The sequence below is a fragment of the Colius striatus genome, chromosome 5 (assembly GCF_028858725.1).
Source record: "Colius striatus isolate bColStr4 chromosome 5, bColStr4.1.hap1, whole genome shotgun sequence".
NCBI classification, from domain to species: domain Eukaryota; kingdom Metazoa; phylum Chordata; class Aves; order Coliiformes; family Coliidae; genus Colius; species Colius striatus.
The window spans coordinates 9,956,555-9,979,868 of record NC_084763.1 but is presented as its reverse complement, the minus strand read 5'-3'; the positions used below and the strand labels follow the sequence as shown (position 1 = coordinate 9,979,868).

General features: G+C 38.0%; 1 protein-coding gene across 5 annotated transcripts in view; it reads left to right on the top strand.

The window, feature by feature from the left end:
- AVL9 (AVL9 cell migration associated) overlaps positions 1-23,194 on the top strand; it is a 40,267-nt gene extending 17,073 nt beyond the window's left edge. For 3 of the 5 annotated variants that reach the window (XM_061996465.1, XM_061996466.1, XM_061996464.1), the window contains exons 4-16: positions 451-522; positions 1,174-1,263; positions 1,595-1,661; positions 2,274-2,314; positions 3,410-3,448; positions 5,069-5,138; positions 5,768-6,315; positions 9,171-9,305; positions 10,113-10,332; positions 11,697-11,814; positions 12,757-12,810; positions 14,697-14,785; positions 15,636-19,976. In XM_061996465.1, the coding sequence (XP_061852449.1) occupies positions 451-522; positions 1,174-1,263; positions 1,595-1,661; positions 2,274-2,314; positions 3,410-3,448; positions 5,069-5,138; positions 5,768-6,315; positions 9,171-9,305; positions 10,113-10,332; positions 11,697-11,814; positions 12,757-12,810; positions 14,697-14,785; positions 15,636-15,730 (1,638 nt within the window). In that variant the 3' untranslated portion in view covers positions 15,731-19,976. Of the gene's footprint in view, positions 1-450; positions 523-1,173; positions 1,264-1,594; positions 1,662-2,273; positions 2,315-3,409; positions 3,449-5,068; positions 5,139-5,767; positions 6,316-9,170; positions 9,306-10,112; positions 10,333-11,696; positions 11,815-12,756; positions 12,811-14,696; positions 14,786-15,635; positions 19,977-21,483; positions 21,733-23,062 lie in introns of those variants that run through there. The other 2 variants (XR_009818756.1, XM_061996467.1) reach the window with 2 other exon arrangements.
- The last annotated feature ends 120 nt before the right edge of the window (positions 23,195-23,314 follow it).

Here is a 23,314-nt window from a genome sequence, read left to right as displayed (position 1 = left end):
ATGTGTGGCTCAGTGAAAATCCTCAACTATAAAGCAAGGAATTTCTAGGCAAGGACTTTTAAACCTGGTCCATTTTGCAGACAACATTAGAGTGACGTGTTGTGGCTTCTTTTATATTACCAGGTCAAATGCTATTGCCTTTTCCAGGCCTATTGCCTTTTTTCTCGTGCTAGTGTCTTTTAAACAGTCCTCTGCCTATGATCACAGCTGTAAGGGGATCTTTGCTGTGCACAGTGAGATGTGAACACAAGTCTGACGTACCAACGCTATGACCATTTTTACTAGATATGGGCATACTGTTGCATGATTTGGATATTCCACCATTGAAGGCAGTCAGGTTTAGGATTTTGTTTAAATAGCAGGGTGATATGTGGCAACTTGAGCCATGAAAGAAATCTTTTTGAAGTTGTTGTGTGTGGGTAACAGTACTGCAATCCTTCTGTTTCCTAGGTGTTAAAAGTACGACAAGCAGACATCACCCGAGAGACAGTACAGAAGAGTGTCTGTGTTCTCAGTCGGCTGGTAAGGATGTTTGGTTAACTCTCAATGCTTTCAAGTAACATAGTAAAAAATTATTTGGTTTCCATATTCTTATTTGGAACTTTTGGTTCCAAACATCTGTCTTTAAATTGCTAAGGGTAACAAAACACTGAAGTCAAATTGAATTGGAAGGTTGTGGCATTTGAGTGAGCTGCCTTGAATTGGTATCTCCTTGTAAGAGTAATTGTAAAAATGTCTGCCTGTTGTCAGGGTCTGGGATATCTATTTGCACTTTTGATTATTCTTAAGTGCTGCTACCTGTATTTCTTGTAGTAGGATCGAGGGGTTTGGCCATTATAATAACTGGAGAGAGTGGCTATTGACAACTGTGAAAGAGATTCTGATAGTCACGTGTACAGCTACCCTTGTTTTGAAGAAACATTTTGTGTTTCTACCTGTTTAGAAAAAGCTACTAGTCACCAGGCAGGGAACAGAAATTCTTCCTGTGCTTAAAGCTGAAGAAAAGACTTTTACTGGAGTCAGAGTACTTCAGTTAGGAAGTAAGGACTTCCCCTCCATGAACTCTGTATGATACGTCTGTATTGCAAGATAAGAATGGGAGAAGATTGAAGTTAAAAATGAGTGACTAAATAAGTTTTTTTCACTTGCTTTTGTGTTTGTTTTTCTTCCAAGCCTTTGTATGGGTTACTTCAGGCAAAGCTGCAACTCATTACACATGCGTATTTTGAAGAAAAAGACTTCTCAAAAATATCAATTCTAAAGGTAACTTTTAAGCAATAGCCACCCGGGACCGAGCTTTCAGTGTACGGCTGTGAACTGCAATGGTTTCGATTAGTGCTCAGATATTGTATTTGCAAAGGTCATTCAGTTATTCAGCTCTTGTAATCACTCAGTGGAAACTAAATGAACTACCCATATCTGAAATGTGACAATGAGCATGATTGTCAGTCTCTATCTCCATTGACTCCAGTAGTAAAATTTTACTGTCTTTCTGGAATAAAACCTTGAATAGATGAATTTGATTTATTCTGGATTTTGTGTGACCGTGCACCATTAACAGCTTCTGGGTTTTTTTTCCTTCTAATTTTTACAGGAACTTTATGATCATATGAATAGTTCCTTGGGCAGTACTTTGTTAGAAGGGTCACAAGTTTATCTTGGTAAGTGACTTTTTGTTGTACAAGCAGCAGAGATAATGTTACTCTAATCAGCATGTTCTCTTCCTGAGCCAATTTGTTTATGCCCATTAACAGATTAAGCACCAGAGGTCTATGTGCCTGCACAGTATTCTCTTATGCATTGCTTTATTAATGGATTTAAATAAATGTCAATAGGAGTCAGTTGTAGGGTGAAAGCTGTGTTACCTCTTGACCTAACAGTCTGAAAAGCAACTGCTTGGCTGTTTTTGGGAGACAGTTTATATGGAACTATATGATGGTATAGGGCGCTCCGACTTTGATCTGCTTGTTACTTGGGATATCTTCCAATTGATTCTGACTATTTCATTTCTGAATCCACAGTGTAGTATTTACTCTGGTGATTCCATAATGCTGTGTGGCAGCTAACAGGAGTAACAGAGCATGACTATTCATGTTATGAGTGTCTATTGTAGATTTAACTCAAGCACAAAATTTTTTTTGAGTTCTGCTATTGAAATAACCCAGTTCACATAGAATTCATAATGAATGTCCCCTTCCTCCAAAGAATGGTGACAAGTTAGTATCTCTACTAGTTATTAAACTCTAATAATTGCTCTCTTTTTGGTATCTCAGGTCTGTCTCCTCGGGATCTTGTCCTTCACTTCAGACACAAGGTAGGTGTTCTCTGATGGATATATAAACTACAGCACTCATGTCGTGGAGTAAAATGCATTGTAAGGAACTGAAAAATAAACTTGTCTAGACATACCTGAGCTAGGGGTGAGAAGGATGTTTCTTAAGTACTTCTGCTTACAGCCTCCTGATTTCCCTTCCTCTTCTGCCTACGTAACTTCAGTGAAAGTAAGTTCCAGGCAGAGGTTTTGCTTGTTTGCTGGATTCCTTGGAGATTTCTAGGTTTGTGTGACATCTTTAGTCCTGTCCCAGAGTGCAAGTGGTATCTCAGTTACAGTCTTATTTCTGTTTCCCACCTCTCATTACATGACTGTGGTAAAAGAATATTGCTGAAGTCCATGCAGACACAACTTGGAGCATTTTTTCCTGTATATTGTAATGTTTGTGGCTTCTGCCACACAGAACCTGAGGGAACTTGCAGCTCTTTTTCCTAGTGACTACTGAAATTGTCTATCCTGTAGTTAAGGTGCAAGTAGCATTTAGAATCTTTTATTAACTGAGAGGCATCAAGGTAACAAGTTCAAGAATCTGGATTTCATGGTGATATGTGCACTTGCTTAGTACATTTTTGGGGTAGAACTTATTTTCTTTAACTTGAGGTGTCTGCTGGTCATGCTCCAGAAGTGCTCGTGTTTTTCTTCTGAGTGTAGGGAGTCTGGACAGACACTTCTGATGTAAATGTCTCATCTGTAGGTGCCTAAAATGAGGTGGTGTGAATGTTCTTGATTCTTTGCTGAATTATATTCTGTATTTCCATGGAGGAACTCTTTTTTTATGTTTATGCAGTTTACTGTTTCTCAAAGTTCTGGAAGTACACAACATGTTCTTTCTCACAGGCTTTTTATGATCGAAATGACATGATTCTTGCTTGTGCAGGTTTTTCTTTGTGCATCTCAAATGCTATCTTAAAATGAGTGCTCAGGTGGAGAAAGGGTGTTGGAACAATGATTTTCACTGGGCAAATGTATTTGACAGTTATGCAGCCATTAATATAAAATCTTGAATAAGCTTGCACAGTGTTTTTGATAAATGGCACTGGTTCACTCACCATGTTTTACCTTTTTGTGTCTTTTCAGGTCTTGATCCTTTTTAAATTGATTCTTCTAGAGAAAAAGGTAATGTTTGTAGGCTGAGGGAGGTAATTGAAATAGAAATGCAGTTGTTACTTTGTTCATACGAAGCTATGTAGAGTATACTAGTGAAAAATAAATTATCTGAAGTTGTATCAACAACTTTTCATCCATATATAAATTGGGAAATTATGCTAAAATAACTGCTGTTTATTGGTGTATAAGTTTGTCTCAGCTTCTGTTTTGTCCATGTCTTCTGTCAATGCTCTGCCTTAATAGCTATCCCAGACAGAGTAAGTAAAATGGGATTAAGAGTGGAGAAACTTAACATACTGTAATAAGATAGGAAAGGATACACATAATGCAAATAGGAAACGAGTGCTAGAAGTGCTCTTCAGACCTGAATTGCCCGAACACCTGCAGGACACAATGTAAAGAGCTGTACCTGTTAGGTCAGGCTGAACTCAGATTATAGCAAAAAGAAACATTTGTACAAGATAATATACAGTCTATTTCTAGCTGAGGTATCATTAAATAATGACGTTTTTTCTTGATTCCATCAATTCACTGGCTTGTAGACTTGCAAATACTGGTGGAATATGAGTTATTCATCACTCATTAACCTAAAATGTCTTCCTAGCTTACAGCAGAAGTCTTTTAGTAAGTCTAGGTCTTCAAACTTGCAGTTTCAATGTCACCATAACCTATTAAACTGGTCTGCAAAGTCCTGAAGTTAGATCATTCTGTGTTCCTTTGCATTGTTCATTTCCTTGTAATGCTTATGTAATTTTTGCTAGTATTTTCTACATTGAAGATGTAGAAATAGCCTTGTTAAACAAGTTGGCTTTTGGGGTATTTTGTTTTCGTTTGGGTTGATTGTTTATTGGTTTCCTTTTCTTTCCTCCTCCCTGAAGCAACTACAGTAGTAAAACTCAGTCTGCCTTGTTTGTTCTTTCTTTGCTAGCCTTTGACACCCTCCTTCTGAATTCCTAAGTAATTTACTAATCCCAGTCTCTCTGATTTAATTAAACAGGTTCTGTTTTCCATGTTATGCCTTAAGTGCTTTACTAAAGTTAATATCAGTCCTGTTTTCTGTTTCAAAACAATCTTACCTTTTTTAATTGTAGAGACATGCCTGTAATGAAGGCATGCTGCATTTATCCTAGTTTCCATTTATCTGCTTGTCTTTAACATGTTTTCTTAGGTGTTTTTGCATAGGTTTTTGTTAGAATTCTGGGATGGAGATTATTTGTCATCTTTGATTTATAGCAGAGAATTTAATGTACTACAAATGAACAAGAATTCATGTATCGTGCCAGAAACAACTTTTTTCTGTCAGTCATTTGGTAACTGGAGCAATTAGGGGAAAAAAAAAATGAGTGACTGACAGAAGCATCTGAATGACTGACAAGTATCTGTTACAAATATTATAAAATATAATGATAGAATAGATGGATTTAAATATTTACTTTGAACTGTTGCTAGAGCTTTTGTTGGTAAACAGACTTTCTACAAGAACATAAAAGCAATGTCTTGAATAGTTTGTGTGTTCTGACTTTGTGAGGCTTAAGTGTGATTTTTATTTTTCTCATTCTCTCCTCTTCTCTAATTGTCCTTTCCTCTCATGCACTCTCTTCCCCCCACCCCCCTCCCTTCTGCCACCAGGTGCTGTTTTATATTTCTCCAGTAAATAGGTTGGTGGGAGCTCTGATGACTGTCCTATCACTTTTTCCTGGTAAGAGAAGTTTGGACTTCTTTTTGTATGCTTGCTGGTGATAACTGAGACTGACTGTACTGTTTTATTTGGAAAACAACTATGTGACAATAGAATTATGTTGATATGTTGCCTGAAAAATGGGTGGCTTTTATACATGTCTGTGTACTACATATACATCTAATACTTACTACTTGCACTCTGAGTTATTTGTTGTGCTTAATCAGAGCCACTCTATCTTCTGTATTGCCTGTAGGTAACAGAAATGGGACTCTGAATAGGTCACACATTCCTGTCAAGTTACAAACCTCTCTCTTCCTTCTACATTGGCTCTCTAAAAAGGAAAAATAAACCAAAACCCAAAACAACCAACAAAAAACAACAATCCCATTCCTCACCCCAATTCCTTAACCTTGCTGATTCTTAACTTCTAACCAGTCTTCTCAAGGGAAATAACTTGAGGCAGGTTCTTTAAGAGATAAAGTGTTTGGTTTTTGGTGTTTTTTTTAACACTGTCCCTCTCCCCAAGGCAATGTTTTAAAATAAATTATTTCCACTATGCACATGAGTTACTTTGTTCATTTTCTGTAACAAACATCACTTAAATTTCTAATGGGGTGCTGATACTCACATGTGCTGTCACTTTCCAGGTATGATTGAACATGGTCTTACTGACTGCTCACAGTATAGGCCAAGAAAGAGCATATCAGAGGATGCGGGCTTGCAGGAAAATACGCCACGGTTAGATGACTCTATTTCTGTGTCTGCTGCTGATGCTTCAAATCCAAGCTTAGGAATGGGAAAAGGAGGCAGGAAGATGGCAGGAAACCATACACGAGAGGGTCAAAAAGCAAATGTGCCTTTTTCCCAATCAGAGAAGACTTGTAATGGAGCTCAATCCTCCAATGGTACTGTGCAGCACCTGAAAGTTCCTTCCCACGCTTCTCCAGCGTCTTCCGAGAGTGACTGGGAGACCTTAGATCCTAGCATTTTGGAGGAGTCTAATTTGAAAGAAGGAGAACGTGAAAATACAGCACCAGAACGGGCTGAAAATCTTCCAAGCACAGGCATGAGCTCAGAAAGCCTTCCAATTACTGTGCAGCCCCAAGCAAATACAGGACACACGGTGCTTGTTCCAGGACTGATATCTGGGTTAGAAGAGGACCAGTATGGTATGCCACTGGCTATTTTCACAAAGGTAAATATGTTGTTCTTGATACCTAGTAACTCATAAAGACATCAGTTTTTCAGAAGTGGCTAGTAGTTTGGGTCACCCTACTCCAAATGAGCAGTAGGTTACTACAAAACATGTAAGTACAGTCTCTGGCAGGTGTTTGTTCCTAGGGCAGGTGGGAAGCGTGAGTGTATGTCTTGACAGGGATGAATGCATGCACCCATGCACTCCACTTTTCTCCCATATATATACTTATATACTGTTTGTAATGCTACATGATGGTAACATGCAGCCCCACTGTGGTAAACAGTTGGTATGTGTCAGTAACTACTGGTTTACTCTGAAGAATTGCCCATCTAACCTACATGGGGCAATGCCAGAGTACTTACTCCTTAAGTACTTCACATACCTTAATCTAAACTAAGATTCCCAAAGGTATATCTTAGCTGACACCTAAGCCTGTGTTTTCCCCTTTTAATTTATATATATATATATATGTGTGTGTATTTGTAAATGTGCATATCCATATATTAATGTGTTTATATATATATATATACACACACAATGTGTATGTATGTATAATTTCACCTTTCTTTATGTAAATCTTTCTGATTGTTTGTGGCTTTTTCCCTATTCATGGTGCTGAGCTGACAAATTTTCAGCTTCCACTGATGCCCAACTGAACTGTGGGTATTCCAGGGTCTCTCTAAGAACTCTGATGGGTATTGTCGAGTAGCAAGCAATACATTTCCTAGAGCTGGTTTTCCATTAAAGAATAGGAAAATGTGTCCCTTTTAAAGATACTTTTATCAATAAATGAAGTAACATCATAAATACTTTGTTTTGTGTTTAATGTAATAACCCTTTGGATTAACATTGGCCTAGAAAGTAGAAGATTCAAATTTGTTTCCTTAAGCTGATGAGGTTCAGTGGTGTTTTTCCCTTTGGAGGTGTATTTATTTGCATTTCCTTGCAGAACACTGCATTTAATGATTGCGTGTGAGCTTCTCACAATGACTGTCATTGGAAATGGTACACTGTGTGGGCCCAGTGAGCAGCTCAAATGTGGTTGTCCTGTATTGCCTCGTGTCGCTGTTGGAAATGCTTTTTCAACAAAGATCTGCAGTCTGGTGTTTGTCCTTATGGTCTGTCTAATGAAAAGAATGGCCTGTAAATTGTATGTTGTCTAGTTCTATTGACCATACTAGATTGAAAGCAAGAAGAAAATCATTGATAAGGCGGCCTACGAGTCCAAACTTAGTTTGCTTCTAAGCTCACAAAATGGAAAAGTAAACAATTTTAAGGAAGCTGACATTTTCCACATGTTTACATTCTGTTCCACAAAGCCACTATTCATCTGAGTTCATCCAATATGATTAATGCAGAAAAGGCTTTCCATCTCTAAGTTATCAGAAAAATGTGATTCGAAGTTATAGTTTAACCACTTACTTGGAAGCATTAAATCTCTTTTAGAGCTCTCATCTCAGGGTTGGCTTATGCCATGCCGTAGAGAGGTGAAATCTGACAAATTTGAATGGGAGGAGGTTTTGCCAGATGGCATAATACTGTATCCAGGTACACCAGAGTAAAAAGAAAAACGGGTCATTTAGCACCAGTTCTGAAAGATCTAATAGTTGTTTTATTTGCCCTGTTTTAAAAAGAACAGACTACCTTAACAGAGGTGAAAAGTTGTTAGACTTACTTTGGGAGCTGATAAATAGTGAAAGATTTCCAGGCCTTTGCTACTCAAGTATACAGAAATTAAACCTTCCTTTGGCAGCTCCTTAAGCCATATTTTTGGAAGTTTTTCAATTTTAGGTTGATGTTTCCTCTGAAAGCACTATTGTTCCTTTGACACAGGCTGTTTTCAACTGATAAGCGCTTGTCATCTGGGAAGCCATCCCTGTGTCTTAATATAACAAAGGGGAATAGTTGTGCTCCTTTCTTCCATATGTTTCCAGCTACCATGAAGTGTACAATGAAGTGCATGTGCTCTTTGTCCAGTATGCCGTTAGCACTTCTGGGTTCCTACTAGTGAATAAATTGCTTTGTGCTTTATGCAATTGACCAGCTGAAGTTAAACTGCAGAATTAGACTTCAGGGATGTCTTCATCCTATATTCAAGAACAAAGTTGCAATACCTATAGCTGCTTCTCAATGATCTCTTGATGACTTCCCTCAAAGCTTTTTTTTCAAAGTGTATGGGTTTGGGTTTTTTATTTGGAATATAAGACACTAGATTAACCTACTCTAGGTGGTCCTGCTCTGGCTGTGGAGGTTGGACTAAATGATCTTTCAAAGTCCCTTCCAACCCCTAAGATTCTGTGAGTGGCTAAAAGGCACAGTGTATTGCTTTCTATCCTGCTCTTTCTTAAAGGAGGCACACATATGCTTATCAAAAACCGATGGCTGTCTCTGGAGCCTGGAAATCTCCACCTACAAAATGCAGACAGCAATCTGTAGCTTTCGTGCATGATGTGCCCCACACTAACAGAAGACATTGTGGTATGCAAAGCAGAGATACAAATCTTTATCTCTGACTTCTTGTCTCTGAACTGACCTGAGACCTCACTCTTGTTTTATACTGCTTAGTCTGTTGCCTTATAAACACATGTGATTCTTGTCCCTTGCATTGTGTTTCAGTTTCAGTCCTGAGACTGAAAGGCAACATCGCCTTTTGAAAATGAATTCCTGTGGAATCTGGTGGCTTTGCTTTTGCAGGTGTAATGTAGCACAACCATAGATAATTCTGGCTGAAACTGTAATAACCAGGGTTCATACTGGGTGGAGTGTGATGGTAAGAGTAACTCTGAATCTAAGTGGATTTTTTCCTTTTTTTTGGCCTTATGTTAACCCTCTAAGTATCTCTGTTTCTTCAGGGGTACCTTTGTTTGCCATACATGGCACTGCAGCAGCATCATCTCCTGTCAGATGTTACGGTCCGTGGCTTTGTTGCGGGAGCCACCAATATCCTGTTCCGTCAGCAGAAACACCTGAGTGATGCGATTGTGGAGGTATGAATCTTTGCATTTGAACTTCCTCAACTAGAGCGAGAGGGGGTAGAGGGGGAAGCAGAGATTGCATTTTAAATATAGCTTTAACATTTCACAGTCATCTTCAAATTTTTAATACTTCCCTATGAAATAAATCCTTAAATGCAGAAGCTAATTAAATTTGTATCATTTGTTATGATGAGGTTAGACAAGCTGTGCAAAACTAATACCCATTTTTCTGTATATTCTTATATGCAGTATTTGAATCTACAGGACACTTCTTGAAGTTAATTTTGTTGCTGGTGTGCTTTTACTATTCCTGTCACAGGCTTTTTTCATAACTCTGTAATAAAGTCTTCAAAAACAAGTGCTTGCAGCTGAGAAACAGACACAGTAGGATAATAAAGCACATTGCTATTGACTTCCTTCTGGTTTAATCAAAATATTGAAATAGTACCTAAGAAAACACTGTTTTGAGTTCTAGAAAATAGATACAACGATGTAATCAGCATTTAGTAACCTAAGATTGCTACATGTAGGTAACTAACTTAATAAACTGAAGCACTAGAGCCTCTAGGAAGATATATATAAGCACCAAACTTCCTCTGACAAATTCTGTCAAGCAAGCAGCTTTTACTCTGGCAAGAAGATGACCAGATTCTGATTATATTGGAGCATTATCTTACTTTCTGAGAACATTTAAGTCATTATTTCCTTGGCCATTTGTTTCGTCTTGATATAAGGGGATGATTTAGATAGTGATATATAGTAATATATATTAGCAGTTTTATTTAGGTAAATGTTTATCCTTGGACTTATTTCAAACAGATAGAAGATGCTCTTGTACAAATCCATGATCCAGAACTCCGTAAGATCCTGAACCCAACCACTGCTGACCTACGTTTTGCAGATTACCTGGTGAAGCACGTAACTGAGAACAGAGATGATGTTTTCCTTGATGGCACTGGATGGGAAGGAGGAGATGAGTGGATCAGGGCTCAGTTCAGTGCTTATCTTCATGCACTGCTTGCTGCTGTGCTGCATCCAGGTAGGACAGATACCTTGTGTAGGTACTGAGATGAGTGTGGATGCAATAAGCATTTGCTCTGTTACATTAAACTTGTGGCCTATCATTAGATCTCCCTCTACCTTACATTTCATTTTAGGCTGCTCTTTTGGTTTGTCCTTGGCTAGCCTGTTGTTCCTTATTAGTAATTCTTATTTCACAGCCCTACAGGCGCTTTCTTCTTTGATTGTCTCCTTCTTCTTGATTTAATTAAGCTTTCTTCATAAGTAGAAGTGCCTGAAACTCCATAAATGATGAGACTTTTACAAACATGGGTGTCATACAGACTCTGTTGCAACATTAATTTTGGGGAACTAATTGGGTTCAAGGACACATGAAGTTAAGTGGCTGTCTTCAGGAAGTTTTACTAGGATATTCCTTTTTTCCCTTCCTGACAAGGTCTTAAGTAGGGATTCATAAAAGTGAAAAGTCTCATCTAGAAGCTTGATAAGCTTATGTTTTCTGGACCTCAACATTTTTATGTCTTAACTCAGAGGGAATTATCTATATTCCAACCTTTAGTGCATGAAGATAACAGAAAGAATCAGTGTTTTGTTTGTGGAAAATGTTTAGTTTGCCTAGCACGAACCCTCTTAGTTTCAGTCTCGTCACGATTATTCCCTCTTTGCATCAATTAACTAATTCAGATCTTGTTCTGTGATACATGTGAGAAAACATGGGATTGAGAACTTGATTTTAAAGTCTGGAAGATGCCAAGTTCTTTGTATGATAGCACTAGTATTTTAAGATGGTTGCCTTGTTGATATGAAATGTCATTTTTATCTGGAAACTCATACTGCTTCACTGGCCAGCTCTAAAATTATTTCTTACACTCTTCAGTGTTTTAAAGGAGGCATTATTAGAAGTTGAATTCATGTTAGTTCATACTGCAGTTTTGCAGTGTATTTGAGGTTTACTAGATTTAAATGAGTAGCAACATACACTGGGCTTTGCTGTACTATCTGACCAAGAGCAATGCAGATGATGGTTTTGTTCTTAATTGCTGTGTGTTCATTCTCTCCCCTTTCCTGTCTTTGCTCAGAGAATAACTGAAGAAGCCCACATTTGAATTACTTTTTCTCTAGTTGAGCTCTTTACCTTGAGCTTTATAAATGAATTAAAAATAAGAAGTCATTTTTAAGCTTTTTTTCCCTTTTGTCCTGGCATTGTGTATTTGCAATAGCTTAAAATTAAAGTAATAAAACATATTTGAAGTGCCCAGTTCTTAGTATTAGAATTTTAATTGCCTTTAATTTGATAAGAGCCTGGAAAAATTTCTTGTTCTTTGTAAGAAGAAAAGCAACTCATCTCCATTGCTACAAATTATCTCTATTTTAATTTATCAGACAATGAAAAGACTTTGTCAGACTTTGGAACAGCATTTGTAGCAGCCTGGAAAAATACCCACAACTACAGAGTATGGAATAGCAACAAGCATCCAGCTCTTGCAGAGGTGAATTCTAGGTAAGGCAACTTCTTGATTTTCTTCCATTTATTTTTCTTCTTTTTTTTGTAAGCAATGAACATGGAGAACTCCTAGCATACATAGTCAGGCACCACCATTCTGTACAATTACAATCTCCTCCTTGTTCCTGCTATAAAGCTCTGAGGGGGAAACTTTAAAGACTTATTCTGTAAGTACAGAAACCCAATATTGCTGTTGTTCAATACCTTCCTCTAATCTTGGGCTGTAGATTTATGAAGAAAAGTACAACCAGAGTCAGGAGAAGTGAAACTTCTTGAAGTTGATTGCTGACTGTCTCTAGCTGTAGAAAGTTTGTCATTCCTCAAGAATTGTCCTCAGATGGTTCTGCTTTTTATCAACTGCTTCCAAGGAATAGCTGTGTCCAGGGTGCCATTGACAAGGATAGGGAGAGCTGGCTCTTCCATGTTGCATCTTCCGTACTTTAGATTGGTTTATGTGTATTTTCACTCAAAGACTAGATGATGCCAGGCTTGGTAACACTATTTTCTGTGAGTATGTATTGTTTAGCATGTTTGCAGTTTACTACTGTACTGCAGGGAGTTCTGTTTGCTTTTTGCTTTGTCAGCTGCTTTAGTCTGACAAAGGTTTTCCTTTAGGATCCACAATGTGGTTTTAGTCTGCTTAAGGTATCTTTTTTTTTTTTCATGTTGTGTATATTACTAGAAAGAGGTGCCTCTGCCTCAGTGTGAAATGATTGTTAATATATGGTATGCAAATAGAAGACACCTTACAGGTAGTTCATAAGAAATCGAAGGTTGAGTAATTGCTGGGACTTGGCCTTCTGTCAAGTGACAGAGTAAAGCTTTATTGTTTAAATTTTGTTATTGTAAGCTACAGAGGAGTACAACTAGTAATTGTGTGATATGGATTCATCATGAAAAAATAAATACTTAATGTTCTCTCGGGGTTTTTCCTTGTAGTCATCCATTCCAAGGACAGTACTCTGTGTCAGATGTTAAGTTAAGATTGTCACAGTAAGTATGTAGTACTTTCATTTGGGTTTTTTAAAGTGTGGTCAAATACTAGTAACTGTGTAACTGTTGCTTTGATGGTCTAAACAAAATAGTGATTTAAACTTGTCATGTACATGAAGCTACACAATGTTCTGTTGTAAAACTTCACCATGTCTAAAGATGGAACATTTGCCTGAAGTAGATTAAAACGCTACTTTGTGCTGGACTTCATAGAATAGATTTTTTTGCATGGTAATTATAAGGCTTTTGTAGCTTTCTTTTTAAGTTATAAACTAAAGCTGTTATAAATTTCAGCAATGTTTTTCTATATGTTGACTTTAGGCCTCATTTTTAGGAGAAAACAGCCTTTTTAAAAACCTGGTCATTTTTAATACACTTTTGTTCTAAAACTCTTAACTCAGCTCTTACCTGTAGTATTCAAGTCCAAAACTCAGTGGTGCTTGTTATTCCCATAGCTTTTTGACTCTGACTGAAACCAGAATTCTGTCTTGGGGTTGCAGTTCACTGTCTCTTCTTGTTTATGCACTAAGCAAAATAGGTGCTTTTCTCACTTACTGTGTTGACCATGAAACATTAGAGATCGGTTCTTTAAGATGCCAGTAAATCAGCAATCCATACATGCTGCTGATTCCACACCTGCTTTGACTATAGGCAGTTGTTTTCAGTACACTGTGAGTAGAACTAAAGCACAGGTTAACATAGAACAGCTTGAGGAATGAAAAGGTTCAGGCTTCAGCCTGCTGAATCGTTTTGTTGCTTTTGCTGACCCACGACAGATTAAATTTCCATGATGGGGATTGAGAATGCAAATGAATCAAGATTTATCTCAAGGTAATTGCCTTCAATAAGGTGCATGCTGATAGCAGCTCTTACTTGTAATAGATGGTCTTTGAAGGAAGACTTAATTTGAAAGCTGTGGAGGTGTCTCTAATCTTTTACATGCCTTATTTTTGTGTTTGAAAAGGTCGATACTAATTTCCAAGTAGCCTGAGATCAGTGTACAAAGACCAGTAGTTCTTAGTGTGTCTCTAATAATAAGTATTTTTGCAATAGTGCTTTTCTTCTGCAGATATGACTTACGCTGTCAGATACTCATCAAAATTAAACACTTCTGCAAACTGAGCCTGAACTTGTTCTTGGTATTCTTGCTGGTTTTTGCATCAACGCTGATGTTTTTTAAAGTGGGAAAAGAATGTGGCATGCTGTGTTCCTAGGTTTTACAGAAATGGGTTTGCAAAGCCTGAAATGTGGACCTGAATGTTACAATGTAAATTTAAATGAGGTTGTTTTCAAATGATCACACTCTGTACAGTAGAAGTGATTGCTTTTGTGCTTTTCTTTCCAAGTGATGGTAACGTCCATCATCTTTTATCATTTTAAGAAAAGCAACAGTGTGAACAGTAATTGATCAAAACTTCAATCTTAGAGCAGGGTACAAAATGAACTCTATACAGAAAAAAGACTACTGAGTCATCAGTAACATTTACTGTTTTGTTTAAAGGTTATATATTAGGGCTAAAATTTCTCAGAAGTACTGCAAAACTGACCGTGTAACTTAGAGCGTGAATGCGTTTTGGTAAACACTTAGGGGAGGTATAGAGTATGTTGTGTAAGAATGAACCATTGAGTGTTTTCATTCCTGTCAGTATCTCTTGCTGACGGTATCTTTTCGTCTGACAGGCTGACTTAACTGATCTGTGTGGATAAGATGCATGGGGGAATTATGGGCTTGATGATCTAGATCTATAATGAGAGACCTATGTATATGTATAAAGATACATATGTATGCTATGCAAATCTCTGTGTGGATATATCTTTTAACTACATATTTACATCTGGAAGTGATAAGAAGTCAACTAACAGTCTTCAGTATCTCTCTTGTTTAGCTCTGTGCAAAACAGTGAACGTGGAAAGAAGATTGGAAATGTGATGGTCTCTACTAGTCGAAATGTTGTGCAAACAGGAAAAGCTGTAGGTAGGAAACTGTTTAAAACCAACTTTCATCTGAGCTATATCTTTTTTGAAGAAGCATCCCATATCTCAGTTTGGTTTATTTTTATCCAAGTCTACTTTATAACATAGGTAAAAAACAGAGCAACATTTTGTGTAAAGCTGCTGATTGAGGCCCTGTATACTGTGTAATAGTGGAAGGAGAAGCAGATAGATAAAGAAATGATTGTAAATTCCTTTTCCAGTTTGGGCTGGGGATGAACATGGGAAGAGGTGTTCAGGTAAAAGCTTTCATGTAGTCTGGAGATGCTTAGACCACAACACCTCCTTCTTCACTGAGCTCTTCTCATTTTTATGTCACTTTTAGCTGAAACTATCTGGAGCTAGTTGAAATCAGAGGAAGACCTAGTGTCAATTTCTGCAGGTTCTGGGATAGTCTGTAGTTTTCCTGAAAAGCAGTTGTTGCACTTGAACAGGAGCAACATCACGTTGTCATCTGGCAGTGCGAGATAATGGGAGTTCACCCATTGAAGAATCTGATAGTTGTTCTGCATTGGCTTTGCCAAAACTGAGATTAGCTTCCTATTTTATTCCATTGGAGTCTTCCTACTGTTTTTGCTTTTGTACACTCTGGCAAGGAGAGCCTTTTGGCCTAATGAGCCTTCCAGGGCAAAGGAACAACATAAGTCATTTCGGCTGAGCTAGTCTTCAAGTTCTTTGAATATTTTCTGACACAGACTCTGGACTTGAATTTTAAATCCCAAATTGGACAACTACTTGTGTGATTTCAATTTTTTTACTATATATTTCTTTGTAGTAGCTCAGTAATGATAATACTACAGTAATGACCTTCTTTCTTCTGTTTTGCAATGCAGGTCAGTCGGTTGGAGGAGCCTTCACAAGTGCAAAATCAGCGATGTCATCGTGGTTTTCCACTTTTACACAGTCAACCCAAAGCCTCGGGGACTAAATGGTTGTTTTGCACAATGCTGCTGAACATTTCAGGTGCAATGCTTTCTCTGAGCTGTAAAAAAAGACCGCTCCAAAACATAGGAGTGGAGATGAACTACCCAGGACCAAAACAAGGTATATGTTGCTTGCAAGCAGACATGGAATTGTTACCATTCAGTTTCAGTAAAGTACAGAAGAATGGTGAATGTCTCCATACAGTGGGATGGCACTTGCAGTATATTCATTGTATTTTAAATGACTACTTTTCTTTAAAACTGAGCCTTTATAAAGACATTAGCAAACAGGGCTTGTTGGCAAGCCAAATATGTTTGACTTTAGATTTGTACATTTTCTTGGATGTTGGAAATATTTATGTAACCTAGTTATATTTTTCAATCCAGATAACCAAATGATTGTGAATTCTTGATAGAAATGAGCAGAGTATAAATACTGCTTCCTCTTTCAGGTTAGAGTTGAGAGCATCTCTGCAAAAGTATACGGTGGAAACCCTTAAAAGGGTTCCAAGCCAGGTGGAACTTTATTGCCATCACTGGCAAACTAAAATCTGCAGGGTGCAGAGTAAGTCTGTGGCTGACTTAAGGGTTTTTTTCCTTTCTCCTCTGTAGCCATGATCAGTTGTTTGCGTTAATCTGTCTCTAGCTTTTTCTTTGTGTCCCCAAATCTGTGTGATAGTTGCAAAATCGATGTTTTCTTGCTGTTATGCAGTAGGCCTTCATAACCTTGTGTATGTTTTCGGCTGTGTTTCTACCCTGGGACATGAATGAATTGCACTTGGAGAGATCTTCTCAGGAAAAGTATTACAAAACGGTTCTCCCAAATTGGGATTGGATCATAGACAGGTTTGTGAGGCCTTACTCTGTTAAGATGTAATTATACCATCCAATGTAGTTACATACATATGAATTCAAAGTACTAAAACCACCCAAAGCTAGCACAGAAGCAAACCCTGCATGGCTTTATTTGTCTTTTTTTGCCAGTAAAGTTATGAAGACTCTTCCAGACAAAAATGAGCTGTATCTGTTTTCTGTGTCGACTCAGGGAATGTTCTGTTTGGATAACTCCTTTTTTTCATAAGGAAATTAACATTAGAATTGAGAGAATACCTGAAACAGCTCAGTTTGTATCCTTGTGTGAAGAAATACAATAGCTTTTATGAAAATCTGTTGCATAAGGCTGTATTGCATATGTAACCTGCATGTGGTGTCTTCTGTATGCAAGTATACTCCACTTCCTTTCCTGACTTGGAGATCATTTCCTGTTTCTTGCAATGTGTTTGCCTTTCTGTGCCTTCTGACATGAGGTAGCTGTTAACATTTTCTACACTGCATTGTCAAACGTTCTGGTTTTCTGTAGTAAAAGGCTCTTAGTTTATTGCCTCATCAGTATCTGTCAGCATTTTGCATTGTTCTTTTCTGGGGCCAAGACTTCAAGTCATGGTTACTTGTTCTATTCCTCAAACAAAATGCAGCAGCTGTACAAGAAATAAACAAGGAGGCTTGAGTGTAATTTTTTTTAAAGCAATTAAGTTGTAATTTCTTTAGATCCATTTGAAAAGCTAATAGAAAAGCCACATTGGCATCATGTAGTTACTGTCCAAATTCTTAGTTTTCAGTTTTATTGCTTCAAGCAGCCATTCAGAAACACAGAATCTGATTTAAAGCCTTCATTTTTTTTTTTTTCCAGGACAAACTAGATAGAATAAACGTGGAAAACCTGAGAGAATACAGCTAGTTTGAGTAGTTTCATTTGAGAAGCTCTACTAATCTACTGCTTCTGATATACAAGTAAAATATATCTATAGAACTGCAACTATTGCTCCTGGTCTCTGTGACTATCTCCTAAAACATGCTCTTTTCTATTTTATTCCACAACTCGGTAATAGATGTTTTTATCTTTTCAAAGACTTAAGTAATACTTGATATGCAGGAAGAGCTCTGGTGAAATAAATCTAGGGCTGCATTTATTCTTGAGTCTAGAGCTTTCTGATTCAGCATGCAGATAAGAAAATAAACTAAAATAGTCACTTGCTTTTGTGAAATGGCTGAGATATTATCTGCTGTCTGGGATTTAAGTGGTCACACTTCATGTTGTAGTGAAGACAATAAAAGTGCACAAAAGGATTTAAGCACCTATAAAATGTAATATCAGCAATTTAAGACACACTGGGTAAATTTAGGTTGAAGAGCTCGTGATAGTGAGTTCTAGGAGACAGGCAAGTGGTTGATATTTACTTGTACAAGTTACAGACATCCAAGGACAGGACCTTCAAGGATCTCGTCTCGATATCTGTCACCTCCTCACATGAGTTTCTTTTGTAGACTTCTGCTATGCCCAAATTTGTATAGCTGATTTCTAGGTTCTTTGCATTCGCCTTACTCACACAGACTCTTTCACTGGCCCAGAGATATTAGAAAGCTGAATTTTTTTTAATTGTTGGGGCTTGTTAGCAGATTGATCTGAGGAAAAGCAGCATGAGGTGCCCTTTGCAGTGCTAAGCTTATAAACAGCTTCGTGCTTCATTGTACAGGGACTCTGTTACAATACTTCACACTCTCCTGTATTTCTCTTATGGGCAAGAAAACCAGACAGACCTTTCTCTGCAGCCTTTTTCCCATTGTCCCTGCTGTTTCTGTTGTGGAACCGGACATACAACCTGATTAAGACTATTTCCCTCTCATGCAGGCCTCCTCTTCATTTAATGGTTGTAACCTCTTTAGTTAAACCCAATGCAAATGCTAGTTGTTTTCCTCCCCTCTGTTTAAAATTTCCAGTGCAAGCATTATTATTCAGGAATATTTAAGCAGTTGACTTTCATTCCAAAGCCCCTGACATCCATTTCTGCACTGCAAGAAACAGGGAGTCCTAAACAAATTGGTGATAATGTCTCTAATGAGTCAACTGTGAAGCTCCTGTTGCAGCTCTGTCATGCTGTATGTTGCAAAGGTATTTCTGGCTGTCAATGTGCAGCATGAACTGACTGACAGATAATACGGTAATGCACCTCTCAGCTTCCTGGTATCAAAGGCATCAGCTTCTGCTTTTTCTATGTGCCAGCATTTGAGGATCTGCCAACTGAGCATACATACGAGATGGAAGTCCCCAAAACTCTGCTGACCTACCATTTCATTCAGCTAAACTGTTCGGCATTTTTCATCAGTCATTTCTCATGTCATAACCTTAATTCCTGTGCACATCTGACACCAGTTTCCTCTAGTATCACAATGTAATGATCACTTTCAGATCAATGCACTTGTTTGACCTTGTACATCTGTTCTAAGCACTTTGTAATTAAATTTAGTATTTTGCCTAAAGCTTCTGATTTCCATAGAAATTATTACTAAGCAGAGAAACTGATGTGGCAGTGTTTAATTGTGCAAGTGAAGGCATGAATGCAGATTTTCAGCATTGAAACTGTTGCTTGATAATTGAAAAAATTGAAGTAATGTATTTGAATTTTCTTCTGTGGCTTGAAAAATAAATACATCCAGCCAGTGTCAAGTTCTGTCTGCTCAAAAAGCTGTATTATGTTAAGAAAGTATTTCCACCAGAAGACACTTGCAATCATCTGGTTTTGATATCAGTAGCTGCTCATAATACACTGGCAGTGCTTTTGGAATTTGTCTCGCATTCAAACTGATGGTGGATGTTGCTCTTTGGAAATGCAGGACAAGCGGATCCTCTAATGTGACTTGTTACTCCCTACTGGGTACTGCTTATGACTGAAGCCTTCAGTAGGTCACAGACCTCTTATGTCAGGAAGAACTTTAGGTACAACTGTAAACTTTTAATGTAGATTTAGCTAGGTAGTTCATGTGAATTGTGACATCTCATCAGAATCAGGATGTTGAGTAAATTGATTCCTGCACATCCAGTTCTCTGCCCTGGTGAGCTATTTTAAAGCTTTAAAACTTCTACTTCCACTGTACCTAGCTGAGAGTGATTTTTGGTAAATTGCTGTGTTTCCAGTAGGAGGAAACTAACTGCTTTGAGTAACATTCAGGTGTGAGTTAGATGAAGCTCATGTCTAGAAAACAGTTGCAATTCTTTAAAACTTGACATTTTCTCTGAAGTGTAAGCAAGTAGCTGTGCAAACAAACACAAATTTACATCATGTTGTTGATGCAGTGTGATTTTTATTTTCTTGGAGGTATTTAGTTTTCATTAAAAAGGGCAACATGGAGAGTATTCATAGAAGGCAGGAACACTATGTTATTTTACCATGATTAAAGATGTATGACAATGTACTTTGTGGTGTTTTGAGTCTTTAATGCTATAGTAGAGGAGAGATTGACTGAGAAAAGCAGGCACAGAGCTTTAGTTCTGGGATGTTTCTGGCATTGACCCCATTCTTTATCATACATTAGAAGTAGCACTTGGATTCATTAAAAAATATGGAGATGGGTCACTTCTGTTAGTTAAATAGTTAGGTAAATCATAGAATGGTAGGGGTTGAAAGAGACCTTTAGAGATCATCTAGTCCAACTCCCCTGCAGAAGCAGGTCCACCTTGCTCAGGTTACTTTATTCCTCCTAAGCTGACACCATATGTGTGTAACATCTGTTCACAGGTGGCTTAGTCTCACTTGTGATAGAACTTGTAAGTCTGGCTTTCTGGAGTCCTCTTGTAGAAGTTCAAAATTGCCTAATTCTGCATTGCTCCTCTTCTAATACTATTCTAAAAACAACTGATAGAAAATACCTTGTTACTTTCCTGCCTGAATTTACTAATATTGATGAAAACATAATTGTTTGCCTCCATAGTAGCGGAGAACATGTACAAAATCTTCTTTTCTGGTCTTAATCTAGATCTCCAAGAAAGTAGCACAGCTTTCTACATCAGGTGAGCATAAAGGAAATCACATAAGGATGTTTAGACTGAAGGAAGAGCAGTTCTCTAGAGGCAGATGTATTTTGTTGTCTTAAAAACAACATGGGGAATAACATTGCTTGCATATATATGAAATGTGGAAAATACAGAAGCAGAAAACTCAGAGTCTCTCATCTACGAATTCAAGACTTTGAAATGCACCCAGAAACACAGTAGAGAGCTTAAAAGTTCAGGCATGCCAGAAAGTGGCAAAAAGTAACCCTGAGTTTGGCCTATTGCCTAATATTATCTGTGCTGCTCTTAATCAATTGTGTGTGCATGTGTTTTGACATGTGCAATGCTATGCCAAAGAGCTGGCTGATGAGTGTGGCCACTCCAGAACTGTGGAACTAATTCCTTTATTTTTCACTTCAGCAAAAACATGTGCTTAGGGTTAAATGAGCTTGCACTTTCTAAATAAAATCTCAGCACCGAGACTCAGCTTGATGTTTTGCATGTAATCTGAACAGGCTTGAAGGTTGACATAAAAGGTACTAAAAAAGGTAGTCATGTTATTGTCCTGTTTGCTGGGTCTTTGGTCCTAGTGATGCAGTAGAGGGCGTGTATGTATTCAGTACAGTTTAAGGGATGAACTCACATCGTGCTTCAGGGGACCAGTCCTACTCTAGCACTTCAGTAAGTGTATGTACAGTGCTTAACTGCTGAAAAAAAGGTATCTAGTTTCACAAGTTAGACCAAGCCACGGAAGATCCGTGTTTTAGAGCAGGAGAGGAGCACCCACAGAGATACTTGTATTACTGTTTATTACTGTCCCATCTTCTCTGTTAGTCCTTTCCTCCATGTCAGAGTTTCAGCAACTCCGTACACAACCAGGCCTTGTTCTCACCTGCTATTTCTGGCCATTTACCAACCTCATCCACACAGGAACTTGAGAGGTGTGTGAAGATGTACAGACTGCATCCAGACTGCCTCCCAGCATCGTGAGTGAACTCTGCATTTTGAGCTGCTAGTACTCCTCCACGTTGCAAGCTCTATGAGTAAGAACTCTGCCTTGCTGAATTGTACTCATGATAAATGTCGTAGGAGGGAGACATTTTAAATAGTTCTAGAGTGGAACTGAACAGAATCTTGGCTAACATTGAGCGTGACGTGGAAAGCAACTGATTTTTAAAGGTGAGCCTGCTTCAATGTCTGTCTAAAAGCTTTTTTCACGTGGGGAATCCAAATCCAAGAAGAGAAAACAATTGAGGCATCTGTAAATGGGAAAGGGGAGGAAGAACAGTAGCCTGCTAGTAAGTTCAGTGGTCAGCAGGTTTGTCAAGAGGTGGTCCTTAGCTGTACCACATCTTAACAGAAGCACTGAGAAGTGAAAGGAGAAAAGTTGTGAAAAGCTGTAAAATCTTAAAGGCAACAAAAAAAAAACCCCCAAATTTAGTTTTAGCAAATTATTTTGCCCCTAAGTTAACCATCTATCTCATCTTGTTCCCTGTAAAGCTTGACGCAATTCACTGTCCTAAGATCTGTCTGCTCCCTTATAACAGAATTTAGACTTGCAGTTAGGTGTGTATTTAAACAACTCTAAAAATGAGTTGATGCATTAAAAATCAGCAAAGGCCAAATTGCTGCTTATTATTACTTCAGGTAGGGGGGAACTGAAACGCTGTAGGATTAACTTAAAAGTAGTTCTACCAGAAAAGAGGCAAACTTTTTGCAAATACAGCAAAGCTTGAAGAGATATGAAGTTGATTCTCTGAAACTTGTATACAAATGTACTTCAAGGCCAAGTACAGGCTGAATGGGCAGCATGAGGCTGAAGCTGCAGGGTGAGATGTTAGTTTAGAACTCTGCAAAGGCTTTAAGCATATTTGCTCTGTCTACAAAATGAGAACTGCATTTTTTTTCCTTCAGCTGATATCTGTTGTTCTTATAGAAGTCTTTCTGTAATTCTGCCACTAGTGACCACTTCCAGGCACATGACAACACTTTGCCTGCAGTTTCCTCCTCAAATTATACAAGGAAAGAATTTAGGCTTGAGGATAGCATTTGCCAGCTGTGTTTGCATCTGTTGTTGAATCCTGACTGCAGCAACTAAGCTGCTGCTAGTTCACTTACTTAAACATGTCTTTAACAGTCAGTAGAGAACTGTTATGATAACTACTCTTCAAGTACTGTAATACCCATAGTAAATAAATTTTAAATAAGGTACTACATCTACTTATAGGGAAAAAAATGCAGGCACTATCTAGAAACAATATAAACATAATCTGTAAGAAATGCAGACTAGCAGGAAGCTGTGTAGATCATCTGTATGTTAGAAAATGTTCCTAAATGGATAAAATCTAGGACAGTTCTTCCAGGTTCAGAGAGGCAACTGTGACATACAGCCACTGCCATTGAGTTATCCATTTCCTATTCAAATTCACCTTTTGGTAAGAAACTGTACATAAGATTTTAAACTTGAAAGTTCTCAGTAACAGAACAAAACCCTGTGCTCCTTCACCAGCTATATATCATCTGCCCTCAAAGAACACAGGCTTGTCCTAATGCAGGCTGCTGCTGTAGGCTGAAGCGAGAATGACCCACAGAAGTGAGTGGTCCCTGCAGGCTGCGTACTACACTACCACTCATGGTTTTTAGCCTGAGGTATGTGATTCTCCAGTGTGCAATATCAAGTAGTAGCACTGGTTTTCTTTTAATGTGTGCTCCCTTGAACAAGCAGGCTTGCAACTGTTAGCAATTTAGGTGCTAAAAAAAA